The 20,779-nt window shown below is 37.5% G+C and overlaps 1 protein-coding gene across 2 annotated transcripts in view; it reads left to right on the forward strand.

Annotated features, from left to right (window-relative positions):
• PLXDC2 (plexin domain containing 2) overlaps positions 1 to 20,779 on the forward strand; it is a 278,546-nt gene that overhangs the window by 125,125 nt on the left and 132,642 nt on the right. For both annotated transcript variants that reach the window (XM_064444755.1, XM_064444756.1), the window contains one exon: positions 908 to 1,119. In XM_064444755.1, the coding sequence (XP_064300825.1) occupies positions 908 to 1,119 (212 nt within the window). The remainder of the gene's footprint in view (positions 1 to 907; positions 1,120 to 20,779) is intronic.

The raw sequence follows: 20,779 nt of genomic DNA on the forward strand, positions 1-20,779 counted from the left end.
CTGGCATATGGGAGGCACGGAGCACCCCTCTACTTCTCCTTTTAGACAGTATGAAAAGCATACCTGATTTTTAGTGCAAAGTGTGCAAAATTACTCAACCCCCTCTCGATGGTGTTAACTGAAATAAAGTAACAAAAAATACTTTGATTGGCTTCTGGCTTGAGCAAACTGGAAACTACTGAAGAATTTATGGTTTTGTCTTGGTGATAGCTTTACTAGCATGAAAAAGTTGTGAATGAGCATGAATAAAGTCCAAAAGGAATATGTAAACCACACCACCTGATTGCTCATCCTTTGCAGGGAACGTAGTGGGTATCAGCAGACTTCACGTGTCATTTGCATTTATCACTTATAAAATGGGGCAGCTTTATCTTTACACTGGAACAGATGTTCATTGGAATTTCATGCCCCTCATAATGTTTATTTAGCTGCCTTTCACCTTCCAAGCTCTTTATATATAAAGTCAGTAGCAAAAGCTAAGTCTGTACCAGTGTTCCTCTGCCTCTTCTGCTTTCTTTTTGTTAGATGATTAACTGATTTTTTTTTCTTAGATTTATTTTATTTTGAAAAGTGACACCTATGGGTAGGCAAGTATCAAAATTACAAACATTACAGGGAAAATTTTTCCCAGATATAAAATAAGCAGGAAAATAAAACATTTGGGATGTTAAGAGCAGTCTACAAAATGCAGTCCAAATTCTTGAATTTTGTAGAAGTATAATAAGCTTTCTCTTCTTTTAAACTGTTATGCTGTTGTAGAAGCTTTGCCAGAGACATAATTGGCTATGCTATAGCAGGGTTCAAAACATTTATTAAAAGATTACTATTCTGAGGTTTTCAGTTATTATTAGTAAACCAAAGTTCTACTGACTTCTTATTTTGGGTTTTTTTTCTGTTTGTCAAACAGGTGTGTTTTATGAAGTTGTTCAGAGCTTCCCTCAAGTGGAGGAAAATGTGCGAGTGGATTCTCATGTAAACAGCCACAGGTGGAGAAGGCACTCAGAGTCTCTCAAATCAGTCGACACTAACAGAGCTAGCATGGGGCAAGATTCTTCTGAGCCGGGAGGTTTCACAGATCTGCTGCTTGAAGAGGGACATGACAACACCACCCAGATTGAGGTAGAAAATCATTCCCTCTCTTTTTTTTTTTTAATTCAATTTGTTATTTTTTGGGGAGTAAGTAGAAAATGAAGACATTTACTTCTGTGTACTCAAACATTGTTGAGGAAAGAGAATCTTGTGGTCGTCATATTTCTGACTCTGTCACCACATGGAAGCCAGCTTTTTTGCCTGTCCTGTCTGAGTTTTGAAGATAGTTTCTTGAGGATGTCTGTGTCTCTGCTGGAAAACAGTTGTGGGAAGTCCCATGTTACAGCAGTTCTTTATGGAGAACTGGAAAATGAAGTAATATTAAAAATAATAATAATTACTTCTTAAAAGTCAGGGTAAATACCTCCATTTGTGAGTTTTTGCCTGGTCTTTATGGAGAGTGATATTCAGACATGAAGGAGAAAAGGCCATAGAAATATAAGAATTTGGAAGAAATTCCAGGTTGGTCATTAAAAGAATGTGCTCGTGCTATTTGACTGTCCATCTTCTAAAGAAGAATAACGTGGATCAAATCCATCTAAATGAAATCTTGGTATATTGTCTCTCTGCTTTATGGCTTAATTTAATCTCTGATTATTTTTTTTAAAAAAAAAAAACTTAAACTGCCATATTGCCTTCATATGGACATAACGTAAATCCAAACAAGCACCAGTTCTGTCTTTAAAGCTCCTCTTAGTTTTGAGTAGCGTAGGGAGAGCAGACGTTGACCATAATGTTATGTTGTGACTGGTTGGTGCAAAATTTCTCCACCCATGGTGATTTGTGGGAGTTCTACTATTTTTATTTTAGGGGTTTCACATAAACACATTGGCTGTGAATTGACATTGTCTTTATACACAGCAAGTGTTAATATTATAACCATTGTATTTTTACTGGTTGGGGTTTTTTTTAAGTATTAGGTTTGGGATTTTCTTACTAATAAAACTTACATCCTATTTTTCAGTAAAATACAGCTTAGAATAAGCTACGCTTAACACTTTCAGTCTTTATAGTCTGCTTCCAAAGCAACGTTTTCAGTTCTGAGGAGCTTGCTCTCAGACAAACAAAATAGCTTTTAGATTTTGTGTTGTTACATTACAAAATAACAAAAGCAAAGTAATATAAAACCCGCTTGTAGAGACAATGGTGTCTCTACAACATGAGTCAAAAAATAATAATGCTTTCTGAGAGGTGTGTTTTGTGTTTGTTTTTTAATCTTCCCAGTTTGCACAGTACTCATTATGTTTCCTCTTGCATAAACATGGAAGCCACTAGTTGATAAATTATATTTTTGAAATGCATATTGATTTTATGATTTTTTTTTTTTTTTGCCCCCTGCAATCCTCATCCAGCCAGACTCACTCAATTCACTCAGGCATGACACAGATCCTTCTAATTATTTTAGTAGGTGAAGTGAATATGTCTCAAATACAGGAAAGTTAATGCAGCTGAACTTTCCATGGCTTACCAGTAGATCTCCAACCAGTGTCTCCATTTAGTTGAGTTCCAAGCTCTTATGAAGTAAAATGTGTCAGAGCTCCTGCTCTAACGTTCATATATGGAAACATTCAGGAAAAAATGAATGCTTGGCAATGGACATATGTAGAATGGTATTTTTCCAGGGCCATCCTTCCTGACAGATTAATGGCATTATAGTGTCTTAACCTGAAGATGTCTGTTACCCTTACTGAGCTTATTGAATTCAGGTGTTGTGTTCTGTAACAGCCCTCTCTTCTTCTGAAAGCACAATGAGATAACTGAGTTGTGGTTTTACACATTATCGGATTCCGTTGTAAATCCCTACTACAACACACAGGCGTTTTTAAAAAAAAAAACCTTGATGCCCAGCTTTGTAGAGGAGGTAAAGAGTACAACAGATATTCACAGTGGAAGAACCCATATGTTGCAAAGTCTTCTGCAGCTTGGGAGCTTATTGGTAGTGTTGGAGAGCGTATTGATTTTTTGAAACCCTTCTTCTGTTTGTGTTGCTGCTCTTACTGAAGAAAATCCAGAAAATGAGTACTACCTGCCACTCATATTTAATGACACTACAGAATTACAACATGCCCCCATCACAGATACTGTTTCTCTCTAAAGTATTTGCTTGGGCTTGCCATGCAAATGTGGAAGACTGCTTTTACTGGAAGGCTAACAGCGATGAACATATCTTTGATTTTCACTTGATGTTGTTTTCTGCTGTTCTTTATGAGTTTACTTTCTATCCAGCTTAAAAAAAATCAAACTGAAAGAAATGCCTGCCCCTCCCCCCACCAAAAAAAAAACAACCAAGGACAAAAGGGAAGGCAGTATACAAAAATTTCTGCACACGGTTTAAAAAATAACCCTAAATGTTATCAAATCTATGCAGTCATAGTGTGGAAAATAATAACATCACCCTGTGTGGAGCATAGATTAGTTCCACTGGCTTTTCTTGATATTTTAAGGTAATGAGACTTTTCATTCATCTTTTTCTATTGGAGTTATTGGGAGTTGTTATGTAACTTCACAGCAGCGCCTCCCTGGGTTGTCCATTCCTCCTAATCCATAGGCTGGTTTAAGATCAACTTGAGTGGAACATGAAGTTCAGGCCTTCATGAACAGCTATAGAAAGTGCATTGTAAATGAGTTTATTGTAGCTTTGCAGTAGCCAGGGTGGTCCCACTCCTACATATAGGAAAGATGATAATGGCCGGATTCTCCTTAGAGATGCTGTTTCTCTGGTCTGAAAGCTGGAGAGTACAGCCACTTGGGACTGCAAGATATTTGCTGTTTCTCTTCACAGCTCTGTTTTGCCTCCTCCATTTGTTTAACACAGTCATTCAGGACAGACTCATGCAAAAATAACGGACACATTGAGGTGCTTTTTTGAATAAAGGAGTTCTCTTGAACTGTTGAACTGCATTGAGGAGACTAGCAGAAGGAGTGGCTACAGCCATTTGTTGTGCAGGACCTTCAGAAATGAGCAGGGCCTTGGGAAGGAGAAGGCAAGACCTCCAAGTCCCATTGTGATGCTGGAGAATAGGAATTTTGTGGTCCACAGGTGCAGTGTTGTGGAAGCACAAACACACAAAACTGAAGATGCGAAGCAAAAGGCAAAGGACAGGAGAAATGGGTTTCTGCAGCAAGCCAGAATTTCTATGCATGTAGCATTTATGGTCTTTCTAGAGAGCTGATAGTGAGATGGAGATTATAGAGTAAAATCAGTGTATAACAAATGCTTAATAAACACTTTATACGACAACCTTGAAAATATTCCTCTTTTCTCCTAGTTTAGTAGGGATATTATAACATGCCAGTTAGGGACTAGAATGTTGTAAATACTAAAACGTTCCCAAGGATGGAGGTTGGTCCCATTTGCTTCGTTTGCAATTGATACTTTAGAGCCCAAATGCAGAGGAGGGAGAACTTTTATGTCTCTGGGGCCATTCTCCGTAAGTGGTTTATTAAGGTTTCATTCCCACCACATAACATAGAGAGAGTGAGCAAGCTCTGAAAAGGGACAGGTGTAAAGGGTGAGATCCCATCTTGCGCAGATGGGCACAAATGTTACAGTCGTAGAGAAATGCCCAAAGCAGATAGCCTTGGGACAGGTGGAGAAATAGGTTGTCAGCAGTTCAAATTAACTGCAAGGTCAACCCCAAAGAGGCAGTAGTGATACAGTGCAACTGACTTGACTTCTTGGCTTCATGGCAAATGAAAGCACCACAGAGCCTCCCTTTGAAGATATATGCCTTATCCATGGATGCTTCTATCGGAGAAACTTCAAGTGACAACTTTTTTTCTTTTTAAGACATTATTAGTGTAGTCTTAACTTTTTATGGTTTTCTCTGTAGTTTGGCTTTCCATTTGGTAATTAAGGATTTAACCTTTTGCCTTCATAAGGGGGGTTTCATGTTCTAAAAAATAGTTAGTTCATAGTGCTTAAGGAGAACTCAAATGAATTTGAAATTTTTCTTCCCAAGGGTCACAAAGCCAAACATTAAAGTCTTCTACCTGGAATAACTTTGGGGTTGTCAGAAGCTGAAGTGTTTCCCACCAAGCTAGAGGAGCATTTTTGGAGTCTGGCAGCATCAGAATTGCATCCCATATGCACTAAATAACCAGTGCTCAGGACTGGGCAGTACAAAGGCAGCCTCCACGGTCCTGTGGGCACCAGCCTGAGAGTGAAAATGTATATAGTGCTATAGTTACAGGGACCTCAGAGACAGGGATTTTTGTGGAGCATATTTGAGAAAGCAGGTGGGACATTTAAAAATGAAGTGCCATTTATATCAACAATTCTTCTTTCTAGAGTGTTTGTTAAATTGCTGAGATTTCACAATCTTATCATTTCAAGTCAAGCTTTCCTTTTTTTTTTCCCCGTCTGCCCCCAATCTTTCCTGGGAGTCTTCATCTTGGTCTTGGGGGTCAGGGTTGGCTTTTGGTTTTTTGTTAATCTACCACATTTGTTTCCTGTGCTCAGGACATTCAGAAGTGCCTTTTATTTAGACTAAATGGAGCCTAGGAAATGCTATGTGTACAGTGAAATTTGTTGCTGCAAACACTGAAAGTCCTTGAAAAAGCAATGAGTGTGAAAATACATCTTAATGAATGTGTCTAGTTTGGCATGTCTTCTTTCAAGCAAGGAGAAAAAAAGGATAAATATACTACCTTTCTTCACATACTCTCATAAAAGAAATGTATGCTCTGTAATAACTCACTGTTATTAAGTAAATGACTTTACATGTATTAATATTGTTAAAATAAACTTAGATTCATGGTCATGCTATGACCAACCTTTCTGTTGATCCCCGAAGCACAGTAGCCATAAAAGTTACGAAGGTGGCTATCGGAGGTTCTTGTTGCCTATTGCTCTTTTGCATTTGCTGGAAACGGAATTGATCACTGAAACGCAACTAGTATGGATGTTGGGTCCCCAGTATCTACCACTAAGGTATCCACAAATACATTCCTTTTTTGCCACAATGCTTGCCTGTGTCAGTAGGCATGGGGACTGAGCACTGGAAAAGGCTTAATAAGGCCTTTAATAATTGGGCATTACACAAATGTTGTATAATGATTTTTCCACAGTTTGAAATGTGCAAAATACGCAGTGATATTCTGTGTTTATGGCTATGTAGAGCTCTGTACAGAAGCGATTCTCCTTTTGTACTTAGAATTTTTGTCTCTTTATCCCAGATCATCTGTAAAGCAGCTCCAGCTGCAGGCTTTATAGAAGATTTCTAGGCAACTTACTTGGTCCTTTTCTTCACTGGTCTCTGTCCCTGATCCTTGTGACTGCTTAACCCCTAAGGAACAGTACCACACTGAGAAGTAAAATACAGATAAATTTAAATAGAGCAGTCTCTGACCTATAGCTTGCATTGACATTAGCAGAAGATGACAAACTTTGCAAAATAACTTTGAGACATGTGAATTACTTTTTAATTTGTTGCCACTGTATAGAGATACTACATCAAAACAAGTGTCTTTCACAAACTTCCAATATCAAAAAGAAACCAGCAATAATATAATAGATTAAATCATAGTCAGGCTTGAGCTGAGTGCAGCCATGCTAACAGTAAGGTTTCATTGCTTTACACCATGAAAAGAGTGAGAAAAACATAATCTTTAATAAAAAGTCTCAGAACAGAATGAATGATTTCAACTATATGACAGGAAAAGATTCAGTTCAAGTAAGGAGCAGCATGCTGAGCATGTTAAGTCAAATCAAACTTGACTGTATCTTACTTTCTCCACTCCTCCCAACATAGTACTTGCGAGCATAGAAAATTGTGGCTGCTTCAGTGCAAAACAAATTTATGTTTTAGGGAGTGAAGTGATTCACTTATTCCTGAGGATCTTACTGATATCTCCTGCTCTGTGTTGCTTTTAGCCAAAATGGAGTTGTTACTAACTGAAGACACCCTTCTTTCTTTTTCTCTCCTGTATTTAGTTTCTCTAGCTGTTGTTTGAAATGTAAATTTTAGCAATTCCTGTAGTTTAGACCTGGAAAGTGCCTTGCCCCTATCAGAACACCACCAGTAGATTTCCTACTGGCAGCAATCTTTTGCTGAATTTTGCATTTTCTCCCAGAGTTTCTGCCCAGAAGAAGGCTTCTTCCTTATCTGTGCCCGTCACTCATGGAAGTGAAGATGTTCAATTCTGACTGGCAAAAACAACAGAAGAGATTGAGTTTTGCAGCTCTTGGGATTTGAGGGCAATTACTCTTAGCTGCTGACAGCCGTGTCAGCATGCCCACTGCTGTGTTCTTACTGCAAGTCAGAGAAAGGAAAAAAAAATAATGGTTAAGATTAAATTTCACTCAGCTGGACGAATGATAAGGCAGTCCTGCGATTACTGCTTTAATGCACTGTATTAGAAGTGGAAAAACTTGTCCATGCATAATTGAAGCCTCAGAACTAAACAATCTCATCGTCACATAATGAGCTGTCAGTTTGGCCAAGCCTGCCAGTTTTGTTCTTTTTTTTTCTTTCCCCTCCTCATCCCAATACTTTAGTGCCAGTTGCATCAGTTGCATCTGAAGGATTTAGAAATAAAAAGCAGTGTTACTAACACTATTCTGAAACAACAGTCCCTCCAAGTTACTGAAAAGAATGTTCTGGATTTAAGGTAGAAAATCCTTATTATCATCTAAGTTTAATGAGTGTTTCTGTTCTCTTTCCTCATCCGAAGCTGTGAGAGACATGCTTTACTTCTAAAGTCTGTTTTATGACTTACCATCTCTTAGAGCCTTTATCTGTGTAGAGTTGCTGTCTTGTTTAGCTTTTGAATTTATTGTTCAAATAATTTGCTTAAATAGTGTTTGTATTGGTGATCCTCAGCAATGCAAGAGTGAATTCCATGGACAAAATTTTGATATTCAGTGTAATAAAATCAGGGATGTTATTGATCTCTGTATCATGACGGAATTCTTTTTTTAACGCAGTCACATTTTAATGTGGATTATTAAGTATCGAAGTAAACCTTTGTACTGTATATGGTTTAATCAGAATTTAGGTTTTTAATTTTTACTTTAATTAAAGCATTTGACATATAACTGAGGAGGAGTGAAGCTTTGCAGAATGCAGATTTGTCACTGGAGTTGGCTGATTCTTTACAGAGCAAGAGATCAGTACTTCTGTTCTGAAATCTGTATTTGCTAAAAGCCATGTGCAAAAACCCTAAAAAAAAATGAAGAGAAAATCAGTTTTATCTTTGATACCTGCTGGGGACAGATCATAGAGTATATAATTGAGCTCAGATAATATTGAGATCTTGCCTAAATTAAGGGAAACAGCAAATTTTGTTTTAAGATCATTTTAAGTTCTGAGAAAAGAAATCCACTTTAACTGATTTAATTACATGGCCGCAGCATACCTGGTCTACTTGCAAAATATTTATCGTAATAAGTTGTATTCATTCTTATTTTTAATTTTAGGGAAGTATAGTGGTTTCTTGTTCACAGTTAGTAATTTACTACATCATGTGATTTTTGGTGTATCTAAAGGATTTATTCAAAAGAGGGAGGGAAAATCTGGGCTCCTTCTGTAGGCTTGCAAATATTTTTCTCAATCTTTGATTAACCTTAGGTCACTGAGCATAGATGAAGCTTACTGACACTTCCAGGGCTGAAACTACTGTGACTAAAAAAATGTGGTTTTACAGTTGAAGCTGTTGTTATATCAGATCCTCTGCCATTTCAGAATCTGTGATGTTGCCTTATACCATTTCATGTTTAGCTCTATTTAAAACAAAGTTGTCTTGCTGATTTTAAGCCACTGCAACTTAAGCCCAGAGGTCTCTGTTTGGGTGTGTGCTGTTCATGGCTCTGTTATTTGTGTAATGTTCTAGAGGATTAAACAAGTGTCCCATATGATTCCTTTCTACTACACATCATTAAATCGTGAAAGCTCTGGAGCTCATTGACAGTGAATATTGCAGGTGCCAAAATTTGCAAAATTAGACAAATTCATGGCATAGAAATTTGTCATGGATTATTAAACACAAAGGAAGTTCCTGAAGAGCAAATCACTGGAACCTAGGAAAAATGGGGAATTACCACTGTTTGCCCTGGGCCTTTACTTTTCCTAGGTATAGTTCCCAGTCCTGGGGACCAGAGTAGAAAGATGTTTGGCCTAAGAGACTACAGCTGTTCCTGTACTCTTATTGGTATCCAGTCACTAAATTAAGTTAAATGTCAACTTATTGCTTTCATAGTTACAAGCTTGAAAATTACAAGAGATTTAGGATGTACTGGAGAAACAGTCTTGGGATATGCTGGAGTTGCACTGAAACTATTATAGATATATCTTCTGCTTTTCTATATAGCAGAATATTTAGATTTTGTTGTAAGAGAGCTAAAATTTGCTGTTAAACGATACAGTAATTGACAGCTAAGATTCTTGCAGCATTTCTCAACAACTTCTGTTACGTGCTTTTCTGAAAAGGTTGTTATTCCTGTCTTGAAATGTTTTTATTTGCATTTTTGAAGAGTTTATTTAGAAAATTAACTTTTTACTTTGGAGAAAATGGAGAATGTAATTTACTTTCAGAAAAATCAAGTCTTCTTTTTTCAAACTGAGTCAAGGGAAAAAATGTTCCTTACTTCTTCAAGTGAGGTTAGGGAAAGTATTTGAACTTTCTCAAAACACAAACTGCTTCAGATGGCATCCTAAGTCAAATTAAAATTTCTGTAAATTATTGCTGAATCCAGTATTTAAATGGTTATTTTTAATAGCTATAAAGAAGAGCCAGAAAGTGAATTGATCTGGAAGCAGCACCACTCACACATGAAACATCCTAGTCCTCTACTCTTACTAAATTACACCAAACAGTATGCCACCTGCAACTAGAACTAGAATCTGGGACAATCATTAATTTGCTCACTGTTTTCTGCTTGTCCAGCTGAGTTTCCCACCAGTGATGTCCCACTCTCTAGCTGGCCAGTAGACTGATTTATCACTGTCTTGTTTTCTTCCAGGTTTTCAGCTGCAAGATGGTAAACTAGACAAAAGACTCATATATCTTTTTGTACTGAATTTATTAATTGCTTGCTTAAATCAAAGTGATCTTGACACTTGCACTGGGACTTGCTACAGTCTTCAGCTGGACTGAATTCGTTACCAGCTCTTCAAGAGGTGTTGTAGCAATAAGCCTGTCAACATTTCCATTATTCTCAATCTAAACTCAATGGGTGGTGTCCTACTAATAACTCAGATATAGCTGAAAAAGGAAAAGGTGAAGACTGGAGTCAAGATATATTCTCTATGTCTTTTAAACTTGGCAGGTTGGGGAAGTGGGGCAAAAATTAAAACAAGTTCTTGGACTCCTACGTAAGGGAATTCCTGGTTCTCCATGGTAATCCTGAGTTCATTTCCACATGCTTAGCTATCTTGGCACACAAGACATCTAGTTTAACATGCCAATAATAGTGAATTTTTATAGTAAGCAGGAGATTCAGATTTTAATGGAATTTGCCTTTGAATTTTCTTGAATTTTCATATCCCTCGTCATCTTCAAGTTCCTAAAGGACTTTACAATTATTCCAGAATCACTGAACTCATGACTGAAATGAGCGATAAGCTGTATCAACAACAGACCTTGCATTTTCTGAATTAATTGTTTCAGTTATACATGACTCAGCCCTTGCTTGCAGAAGTTGACTGAAAATAGATTCAGCTGGTGAAAGTTGAATGTTAGCATGGTCGTGAAGACTGGGAAGGTCTCTTCCCAGCCACTTTCTTTCTGACCCTCTTCACCATGTTCACCCTGAAGTGCCCTCATGAGGCAGACTTGTATCGATCCAGTCATGCAAAAAACAGGATGATGCTCGTTTCAACCCATGCAAAACAAACAGCACTAGCTAATTTAGCAGCACACAGCAAATTGTGTATAGTTGATTTGGAGCAGGGAGTGAGGGTGAATACATTACTGAATTGTTAGTGCAGGGGAATTCGGTAGGTAAGTAAAAAGTTGTTACACTAAGCCACATAATTCTAGTTTGGATAACACCAATCCTTAGGGATAGATTTTCAAAGCTGTGGGAGTCCTGCTGACATTGATGGATTACTCTGTGCCACTCTGAAAATCTTTCATGTTTTTGTAATATGGGAGAGTCAGTTATCTGTTATCCCAAAACAGTAACGAGTTGGCATGTAAGCAGATGGGTACATCATTTCGGATTTGGTCAGACACTTCTTTTGACTGTGTGTAAATTTAATAATTATAACTTCAGAGCTTTCAGCACCTATCAGGAAGTCAGTGGCCTGTCTTCATTGTGATTGTGTGAGTTACACAGACTTTTCAAAGAGATTAATAAATGGGACCAAAGCTCAAAATTCATATCAAGAGGGGGATCAGAGATAAGACGTTCCATTTGTTCCATTTGTCCTTCCAAAAACTCTAGCTAAATGCTATCAATTGCTGAAGAAAATGCTGATGAAACACTTTTGTAGTATTTCATACACAGAACAGAAATTAATAAGTAATGAAAATAACAGATTTTTTTTGTTTTCTTTCTTCTGTAACGCTGCTATGCATTCATGTGCAGCAAGTCTAGATTTTCACAGACCACCAGTAAGAGAACAGTATATTTCTAGAATGCAAAATTGGCAATGGAGATTTTTGAGAGTCTGCAACAAACTGCAGTGTGAATAATGGTGAGAAAAACAAAAAAGAACAGCAAACTTTCACATATTTACCAGACGCTTTAGATTTAACAGAAGTAAAGAGTTGTAACAGGGTTATTGGAGGTTTGCTTCATGCATTTTTATCAAGCTGGATGACTTTTCAGGAGTTCCTATTAAAATTTTTAAATAAATTAAAGCATCACTCTCTTAGATTATTCTTTCTGTAGCTTTAGCAACAAAAGAAGTAGAAAGGTGGAGAAACTGGCTGGTTTCATACCAGTGGGGCGATAAAATGCCATGATCTCTGAGGTATTCCCATTTTGTTCCAGTACTAACAGCAAAACAAGCAGCTTTCTCAGGTTCTTCCTGCCTCAGGCAAAGTGTGGATGCCTCTTTCCTGGTGTATGAGAAGAGTGCCTTCCAGTGCTAGAACACACATAATCTGGCTCCAAAGTGCTACTGCTGAGTTTAGCCATATCCAGGAGTGGGCCAAAAATGTGGCTTCCATATGTCAGTAGCCTGGTGGGTGCTCATTTGGGAGCAATAAACCGGCTGGCTGGCACAGTGGTTTATAGCAAGTCTGGTGAGGATGTTTGTGACATCTTGATTCCATAGTTATAAGCAAGTACCCCAAATATCCCTATCTGTTTAGAACACAAACCCCCAATTCTTTGAGTTGTACAATTGATGACTATATGGTTGAAGGAAATAGCAGCTTATTTCTGAGAATTTTCATTCTCTTGAAAAAGTAATTCATGTGCTATACAGCTGGACTATAGTTATATTAATGTAAGTGAGGAAAAGGTTTAGGCTTGGGGTTTTTTCAGTAAAAATGGAAATAGAACATTTAATGCTATCATTTAGTCATTAATAGTGTATAAATGTTGTTTTCCTTATTAGTATTATCTTCACGGTACGTGTCAGGCATATTATTCCCTCATATTGGAAATCACAGTAATTTCTTAAATACAGTGCAGAAGTTTTTCTTATGTAAACATTCAATTAAGGGTGGTACACATCTGCATACTGCTCTAATAACGTATATATTCATATAAAATACTAGGCCACTGTGATATCTATGAAAGGCTGGAGTGTGTAGAGGTGGTTTTCTTTTATAGTTGTAGTCAATACTGAAATTGAAGCTGAAACTCAGCTTCCCAGTCTGGATACCTAAATAGATGAAGTATGTGAAAGCTTTTGTATGTGAGGTAGACTACCCTATCATAGACAGTGGAAATCTAAGGTGACATTCCGTTGCCTAGCTATAGGTGTCTGGTATCACATTTGGCTTTGTGGTTATACTGAATGGTCTGTTGCTCCTCCTGTAGGATAGGGGTCTGCTGTAGGTTCTGGATCATATCTGCAAGTCTCAAATGGCCCTTGGTTCCTCCTGTACTTGCGCAACTGCATCTCATCCATGGTCAGTACAGGCAGTGCAGTCAAGGTGAATATTCAGTTTGCTCTAAAGTGGACCGGAAAGCTTCCTGAGCTGACAAACCTTCATTGACAGCATTTACTAGGCCTGTGGTTCTGATAATGAGAGCTTAGAAACCTAGCCCTTGTGCAGATAAATGCAGTGGTGTCTAGCCTGCAAACCAAATACTACTTGCTCAGCTACCTATTTGTTTATCTAAATCTGAAGTGAAAGGGCCAAGATTTTTTTTATTTCACAGATATGCCAACAACAAATTAGGTCGAGCAAAATAACAATGGCCCGCTTCTGGTCAGGGTCAAAATGTTGAGATTCTTCCTCATTCCCTCCAACCCCACAAAAAAAAAAAAAAAAAAAAAAAGAAAAGATCGATTTAGAAAGCGAGTAAAATCTGATGTCTTCACCTTTCTTTTTCAGTGGTTAAGAGGGGATATAAGGGTGTGCCATCACTTTCTTTATCTTGAAATTGTGAAAAGACACCCTTCAAATAAAAAGTAATTCTGTAGCGCCTTGTGTATCTTCTAGTGTCTTGCTTTTAGCTGAAAGCCAAGAACAGAAATACAAGTTTTATAAACTTTTCCACTTTGAATCACTTTACTCTCTTTAAGAGCAACGTGGAGTTGGAAATTATACACAAGAAAAAAATAACATCTGTCAAAAAGAAAACCGTATGTTAGTATAACTTTGACCCAATATTTTCATATATTTCAACGGGATGCTGGGTTAACTTGAAGGCAGTAGTGCTTTTCAGAGACAGTGGAGGAAGGATATTATTCAGCATTTTGATCTTGTCTGAGTAATTGCAAAGCGCTCAGAATATCCCCCCTGAAAAAAGCAAGAGTGCAGATCCTGCAGAAAGCTTGTTTGGAACATGATGTCATACAAACGTAGTGACTTGGAAGCGCCTGTCTAGCCAGCATGTACCTCATCATGCATCTCGATTAAATATGATGTCTTACTGTTGTGCACTTGCATTAGAGACCTCTCAAGAGATTTTTTTTTTTTTTTTTTTTTTGAGCATGGCTGCAAGATCAGGTAAAGAAGCATTTCTGTGACAAGTCCTTAAGAAACGTGGCTGGTGAGAATAGTTTGTTAAAATTGTACATAGTGCTCTTTTCAATATTCTTGTACAGAATATTCTGACTGAACTGCTGTTACGTATGTATATAGAAGAACACACATGAACAGAGCAAAATGCATTATTCTTCCAAAGCAAAGAGGAAGCTTTCCAAAGAGCAGCAGAAATCAGGGCTACAGCTTACCCACTTCAATCATCGCTATTGTAGCCCTCTAAGACATGAATGGTAACTTTGGAATTTTGCGTATTGATTGCATATTTCAGCCCATCCTATGCTTTAGTAACTAAAGATTCAAGTGCACTGTATGTGACAGCTAAACTAGAAAGCGCTCTGGTTAAATAGGCTACCCATTTTGGCTGCAATATGTTTAAACCAAGTGTTCTCTGGGAAGCCATGCTTATGCAGTTTGTCCTTCCACACCCAGGTGCTGTGATGAGCATGGTGCTGTCTGGCTATATGCTGAACAGCACGGCTTTGGTAAAGACTGGTCCTGAATGAGGTGAACATAAGATACCTTTTAAAAGCCTCAAATAAGGCTTAACCCCTACAGGTAAAAAGCTACTGTGTTAATAAACTCGTGTTCCTGCCTGTATCAATTTAATATTGGTCATACATGTTCTCACAACTGTTTGCCCTACAATTTCAGCTGTGAGCCCCGATGGATGCCTATCACACAGTATTACTGCTCAGGAATTATGGGGCACACCAGTGAGTGTGGAGGCGGCTTCCTGCGCTGTCCTACATAAAGTCCTGATCAACTAGAAACTATACCTGCTAATACTAGTTTAGTCCTCCAGGTCCATAACACTTTTCATACCAATTTAGATTTGCCATCTTCTCTCCTCATGTGAGGCCTCTGGGCTGCTGGGTCTTGGTTGGTTTTCTTCTTGTCTCATCCACTAGAGAAGGGGCAAAGAATGGGAAATGAGGATGAATTACCCATCCCAGCTTCTGAATATGCATGAGAAGAAGAAATAAGCTATGGAGATTCTAAAGTTTCTCTAATACCTGGATTAAGAAAAAAAACCCAGAATAACAGTAAACTGAGTTTATTATGTATCTTGGGTGTGGGGTCAAAAAAAATTGTACATGTGGCTGTAAGTATGAAAAAGTAAATACACTGAGAAATACATTGTTTGTTATATTCCACAAAGGAAGTGAGTCTTTAAAGGGGTAAAATACTAAATCTTTAAAAGTTAACTTGACACAGATGTGATTACTCATGGCATTATCTGGAGCAATGAGCCCCGAAATAATGGGGCTGTAACAGACATGGAGTCATAACCACTGATGCCCTGTGGTCTGAGCCTGGCAGTTAGTTTTTTATGTTTAGAAACAGTCTTTTTTAGAGTTTCAGTTTTATGAACATGTTAGTCATTTATACATATCTAAAAATGAGAAAATAAACTCTATAACATGTTTCATACTTACACCAAACTCAAATTGCTGCTAGGTGTTTTCATGGTCATTTTATTGCAGCGGTTCCTATCACTTTCTTGTAGTGGAAAGGGTGCTACAGAGTAGTTAATAAAGGATTATTTTGGGAATGTAATTTCTCAAATGCCTACTCCAAAAAATCAAGAACTGAATAATAAATATTTCTCTATTATAATTGGGGTTTGAGGCACTTGGTGATTTGGTTTTTTTCCTCTGTTAAGTAAGGCACTGCAGAGACTTTTGCTCTTTTGAAGCTTGTCTCTTATGACAAGACAGTCCAAGGGGCTTTATAAGATGGCTGTAATGACCCCTAAATAGGCTGACAGTTTTATAGCAGTCCCCAAGAGGGAAGTTTCCTTTCAAAAGTGGCTGAATATCATGAAAAAGGCAGTGGCTCTACGTTGGCTTTTCACAAAGCTGGAAAGAATAGAGGGCTTTTTTGGATTAATAACAGGTTTATGACATCCTTCTCTGCCAGACTGTCTGTCAGTGTGTGTGACTCTCCATTACAGGTGCTGTCAGGTGCTCAGAAAAGTGCAGTTTAAAAACCTTGGAGTGTAAGATTTTGTAGAGCTGTATAAAGCCTTGCATGTACAGGGGTGATAGCTGTGAGCTAAATGCTTTTATTTCATCTGATGACATCATTCAGTGTTTACAATAACAGCCTCCAGATGTAAATCTGTGAGACTCTAGGCACAGTGACTGCCATTCTGGGCATAGTGAAAACCTGAGTTTGAGGGCTCCTGCACACACGCATCAGACTTTTGGGACTCTGCAGAGCACTCATGTAGCCTCTTCTTGGAGAATATAGTGTGAGAGGAAGTGCAGACAAAGAATTTCCTCTTTTGTTGGATTGGGTTCCCCTCATTCATTCAATGTGATATTAGCTGTTCAAAATGGAAATTGTTAAGGCTTGTATAATCAACAGTGATGTTTGCAGGCTGTCCTCAGGTTTCTGGTGATTGTTGATGTGGAATATGTATGCTATGTGCATATACATATATATTTCCTCAGTTCTTTCCACATCAGATGTTTAAAAAACCCAACAACAAATAAAACCCAAAACAAACAAACAAAAAAACCCCAACACCCAAAAGAACAGATTGTAGCTTTGTCATTGTGAAAGCAGTGAGGCAGTTTTGTAAATTGTATGTTTCCTCAGTAGGGATTCTTACAGAACAAATACTTTTGTTAAATTGAACAGCAGAGAGTTTATGCTTGATACAAAGCACTTATGAAATGAAATCGGTACTCTGAGCATCAAAGAACCACTTGTAACAATCGAGCTTCCTAAGTAGCAGCCGCTATATATATCCTCTGCAAGACTTTCATGTGGTAGTTCTCATGTAGCTTATCTACTGAAATTAGAGCTTTCGTGTTTTGAAAGACCAGTTCAAATTAAGCATTCCTCAGGGTTCTGTGGTTATCAGATCCTAGAAAACCATAAAATTGCATCACAACATTGCTATGTTATGATTATAATTGCAGTACTCTATTAAAATGCAGTTACACAGCAGCAGCATGTGAAGTGTCTCTTTCCCTGTTTGCTCTGTCCTTAATCTTCCTATTAGGACCCCATCTCAGGATAGATGGTCTTTTCTCATACTCTGTCATCTCCTCTGCCAACGGCTGTTAGACTGGGGATATTCTCTATGTATCCTTGCCACCTGCCCCTGCCTCATTCATCACCTGCCTAAAGAAAAGGTAAATAAATGAGGAAATTCAATGGCAAAACCATACACACATGCTTTCTCTCTGTTACCAAGGCAGTGTGACTGTGCATCTCTCCCACCCCTTCTCAGTGTCCAAACATGTGCTGGCTGGAAGAGGCTTTCTGTCAGCTGCAATGCAGAGACTAGCTTGAGTCTCTCTCCTGTGCTGTTTTTAGCTGGTAGTTACTAGTAATGTTAAGAAATCTAAGAACAATTTTCTAAAAAAAGACTGAAACAATTCAGAAGTCAATTTTAGCTGTATTTTACTGACATGGTAGGCAGTAAGAAAGACACAAGCATTGAGACTGGGTAAGTGCAAATTGTTTCAGGGAAGCTGGTTTTGGTGTATGTGTGCAGGGCCATCTTGTTGCTGGCATATTTTAATAGAAAGGGTGTTCTTTTTTCTTCTGCAAAATGAATTCCCAGCACTGTTTTTCTTCATTAGGGAAAAAATTTTATTTGCTGGCTCGATTCCTTCATCTAAATTTCCCAAGAAGTATTTTATTATTATATTTGCTTTCTCCCTGAAAAGTAGTATGTTTTTAAATAGATAATTGCCTATTCAATCCTTCTAGTGTTTCGATTTTAGTCTACAAATGCAGCTTTTAGAAAGCATAATTCTTTGATTAATTTCATAGGCTATTCATCTAAAACTGCTCATATCATATTCAGAGTTAAAAATTACTTTCTGAACTTAGTATTTGGTGATGAATTTCCTCAGCACTAATTTTTGGGGCAAATACCAGCAGCACTATCAGTTAATAAGATGGCTAATCTGTGATTTTAGCAATATTTAGGCAATTTGTTAATGTGTTTTTACTAAAAATTGGGTACCAGACCTTCCTTTTATAGTGACAAAGTTAGGTATTTGTAAAGGTTAACACATATCCCTCCTGGCTTCAGAGTTTGTTCATTGTGGTGTTGCATCAATGGAAGTCTGAAAATGCAATTTCAATAAACAGAATATTTAAAGGGACAACAGTTATCAAATTACATGTAGTCGAATTGTCTTCTATTGCAGCTGGCAATAATTCATGATACTTAATCACAGATATCTGAAGGTAAGGAGCCTTGGATGATGGATTGATTTAGTTAGTTAGTTAGTTTTAATCAGTCAGGTCACAAAGAGTCTCCCAGGAGACTTAAGATACCAAAATGTAACTGCTGGCTGGCTGGCTGATCTATAATTATTTGTTTCGTGAATGTCTTTCTCTCTTCTTTCAACTACAGAGAAACTAAGAGTTTCTCTACAGCACACTGTTGTGCAACAGGAGAGCTCATTCCTGAATGCCAGCTGCTTTTCCTCTGGTTGAAGTTACTGGTTTGTTTCAGCTATAGTCTTACAGATTATATATATATATATGGCAAAACTTTTTATTCAGTAACACCTGTGGTTTGGATCCAGTATTTAAAAGCAAAATATTCCTGCAGTTGGATTCAACAGAAGCTCTTAATCTTAACCTAAATCTTGTTTGATAATATTCTCTGTCTCCTAGAGATTTACAGTATCTTTCAATGTCTGTTAAAGAAAAAATGTGACAGGAAGAGAATTAAACCTGTAAAGTCTCATGCTTACATATGTGATCGCATCATTGTTGAATCTTGATGTCATGTTTTGTTGAGAGGGAACTTTATTGTTTCATGTCTGTTTTGGTACAATTTTCCTGTACATCTTTGGCCAGAATCCCAGTTAGTAATTTGAAAGCATTTCAGAGGTATATTGTAGTTGTTACTTTTAAGTAGCACACATAGTTACATCACACTACCTTGACTGTGACAGCTCACCTCACGCATTCGAAGCCTTAGTCTGTTAACAGACAGCACTTACTGAGGAAACAGGTATGAGATGTTTGGACTGTATTTGGGACTATCTGTATACGTAATGTACGGATTGGATGTTAAATTTGACAAATACTGAACACCAAGAATTTAAAGAAGGCCTAATCTTCAGCTGTGCTGAGCTTTCATGAATAGAGTGTGTGTTCAGCACTCCTGAGACAATTCAGTTGTAGTTGGAGAAGTATGGGAGTATATTCAAGGTGTCATCAGACAATATCCTTCATGAAACCTATAAGAAATTAATTTTCCTTACAATCTATAATAAGATGGCAACTCGGCATTAAGGATTGCCTCAGGTGAAAAATAACTTATTTCCCCAAAATGGAAGAGTTATGAGAAAGGTTCTAATAAATATTGCCTTTATACTCACAAAGTTTGCCAACAGTAATCCTCATAGCTGGCGCAAAAAATCTCTGGAAAAATCCTTTGCTTAAAAGCTGTACTTCTCAATAGGAGAGAGGTACTTCCTATTTCATATATATGTAGTATTTGGACAGGATTGTACATCTATAGAATCAATGGGAAATAACTCTCATATCCCCAGAAGCAATGGGAAATAACTCTAATATCCCCAAAATACCTGGAAAACAAAGAAAATAGAAAAATTCTCTTGAAGTAGTAATGGGTATATTCTCTCCTTTCTCTGCATTTTCTTTCATTTGCTAACATGCTTTCTACATCATTAAAAGATACTGTAAAGTTTGTTTCTCTTCATACTTGTATTTATACGTAGTTCTACCTATCTGCAGAACTCTACAACTGTGTCATATAACTATTAAAATTATTTTCTTAATTCAGCAGTTTACATGCAAATTCAGTGTAATTTCTGAATCATTTTTCCATCTTCTTATGCATACAGTACCTGTAGGGGATGGAATGTATTAGGAAGCAGGTACAATCAACCAAAACCCATGAAGAGGTCTGTCAGAATGAAAAATCATACATATCTGTTGCTACCAATAAAATATTTCTGTACATCTGGGAAATTTATGGAAGACACCAACCATTTCACTTCCATGGTAATGCATGTTAAAACCAATGAAGGCAGAGACTTGGACTACAAGCATGGATCCTGGAGCACGAGCTTCCAACCTGCTCAGGCCAACGTTAGCAGTTAGCTATGTGTTCCTTTTTGTAGTCATATTGTAAATTTACAGATAGGATTAAAAACAATTGGGATGTGAGAGAGAAATGTTTAATGGTACATGCATAAAATAAATCTGCATGAAGGTTATGAAGCTTTTTCAAGAGCAAGAGGAATTCTGTATTCTGTCATCCAAGTAGAAATGAATTTGTTTCCTTCCAGAAGTATCTAAGGTTATTTAACTTGAATTACAACAGTAAATGAGATTTTTTTAACGCAAAATTTGGTAGTTGTTTATACATGGGTAATTTCTCTCACACTGGCAAAACTGTTGAGCTGAAGACTATTATTTAGCTGTTTGATTTACAAGATATATGATGAGTCTGCTTTAAGCATGGCTCGAGATACCATTTAAAACATTCTTACAGAGAAACCAACTAGGCTTAGTGTTAGAACATTCTAGTTGAGGAGGTAGTGGCTTAGCTACTAATAATTAA

The sequence above is a fragment of the Phalacrocorax carbo genome, chromosome 2 (assembly GCF_963921805.1).
Source record: "Phalacrocorax carbo chromosome 2, bPhaCar2.1, whole genome shotgun sequence".
Taxonomy (NCBI): Eukaryota; Metazoa; Chordata; class Aves; order Suliformes; family Phalacrocoracidae; genus Phalacrocorax; species Phalacrocorax carbo.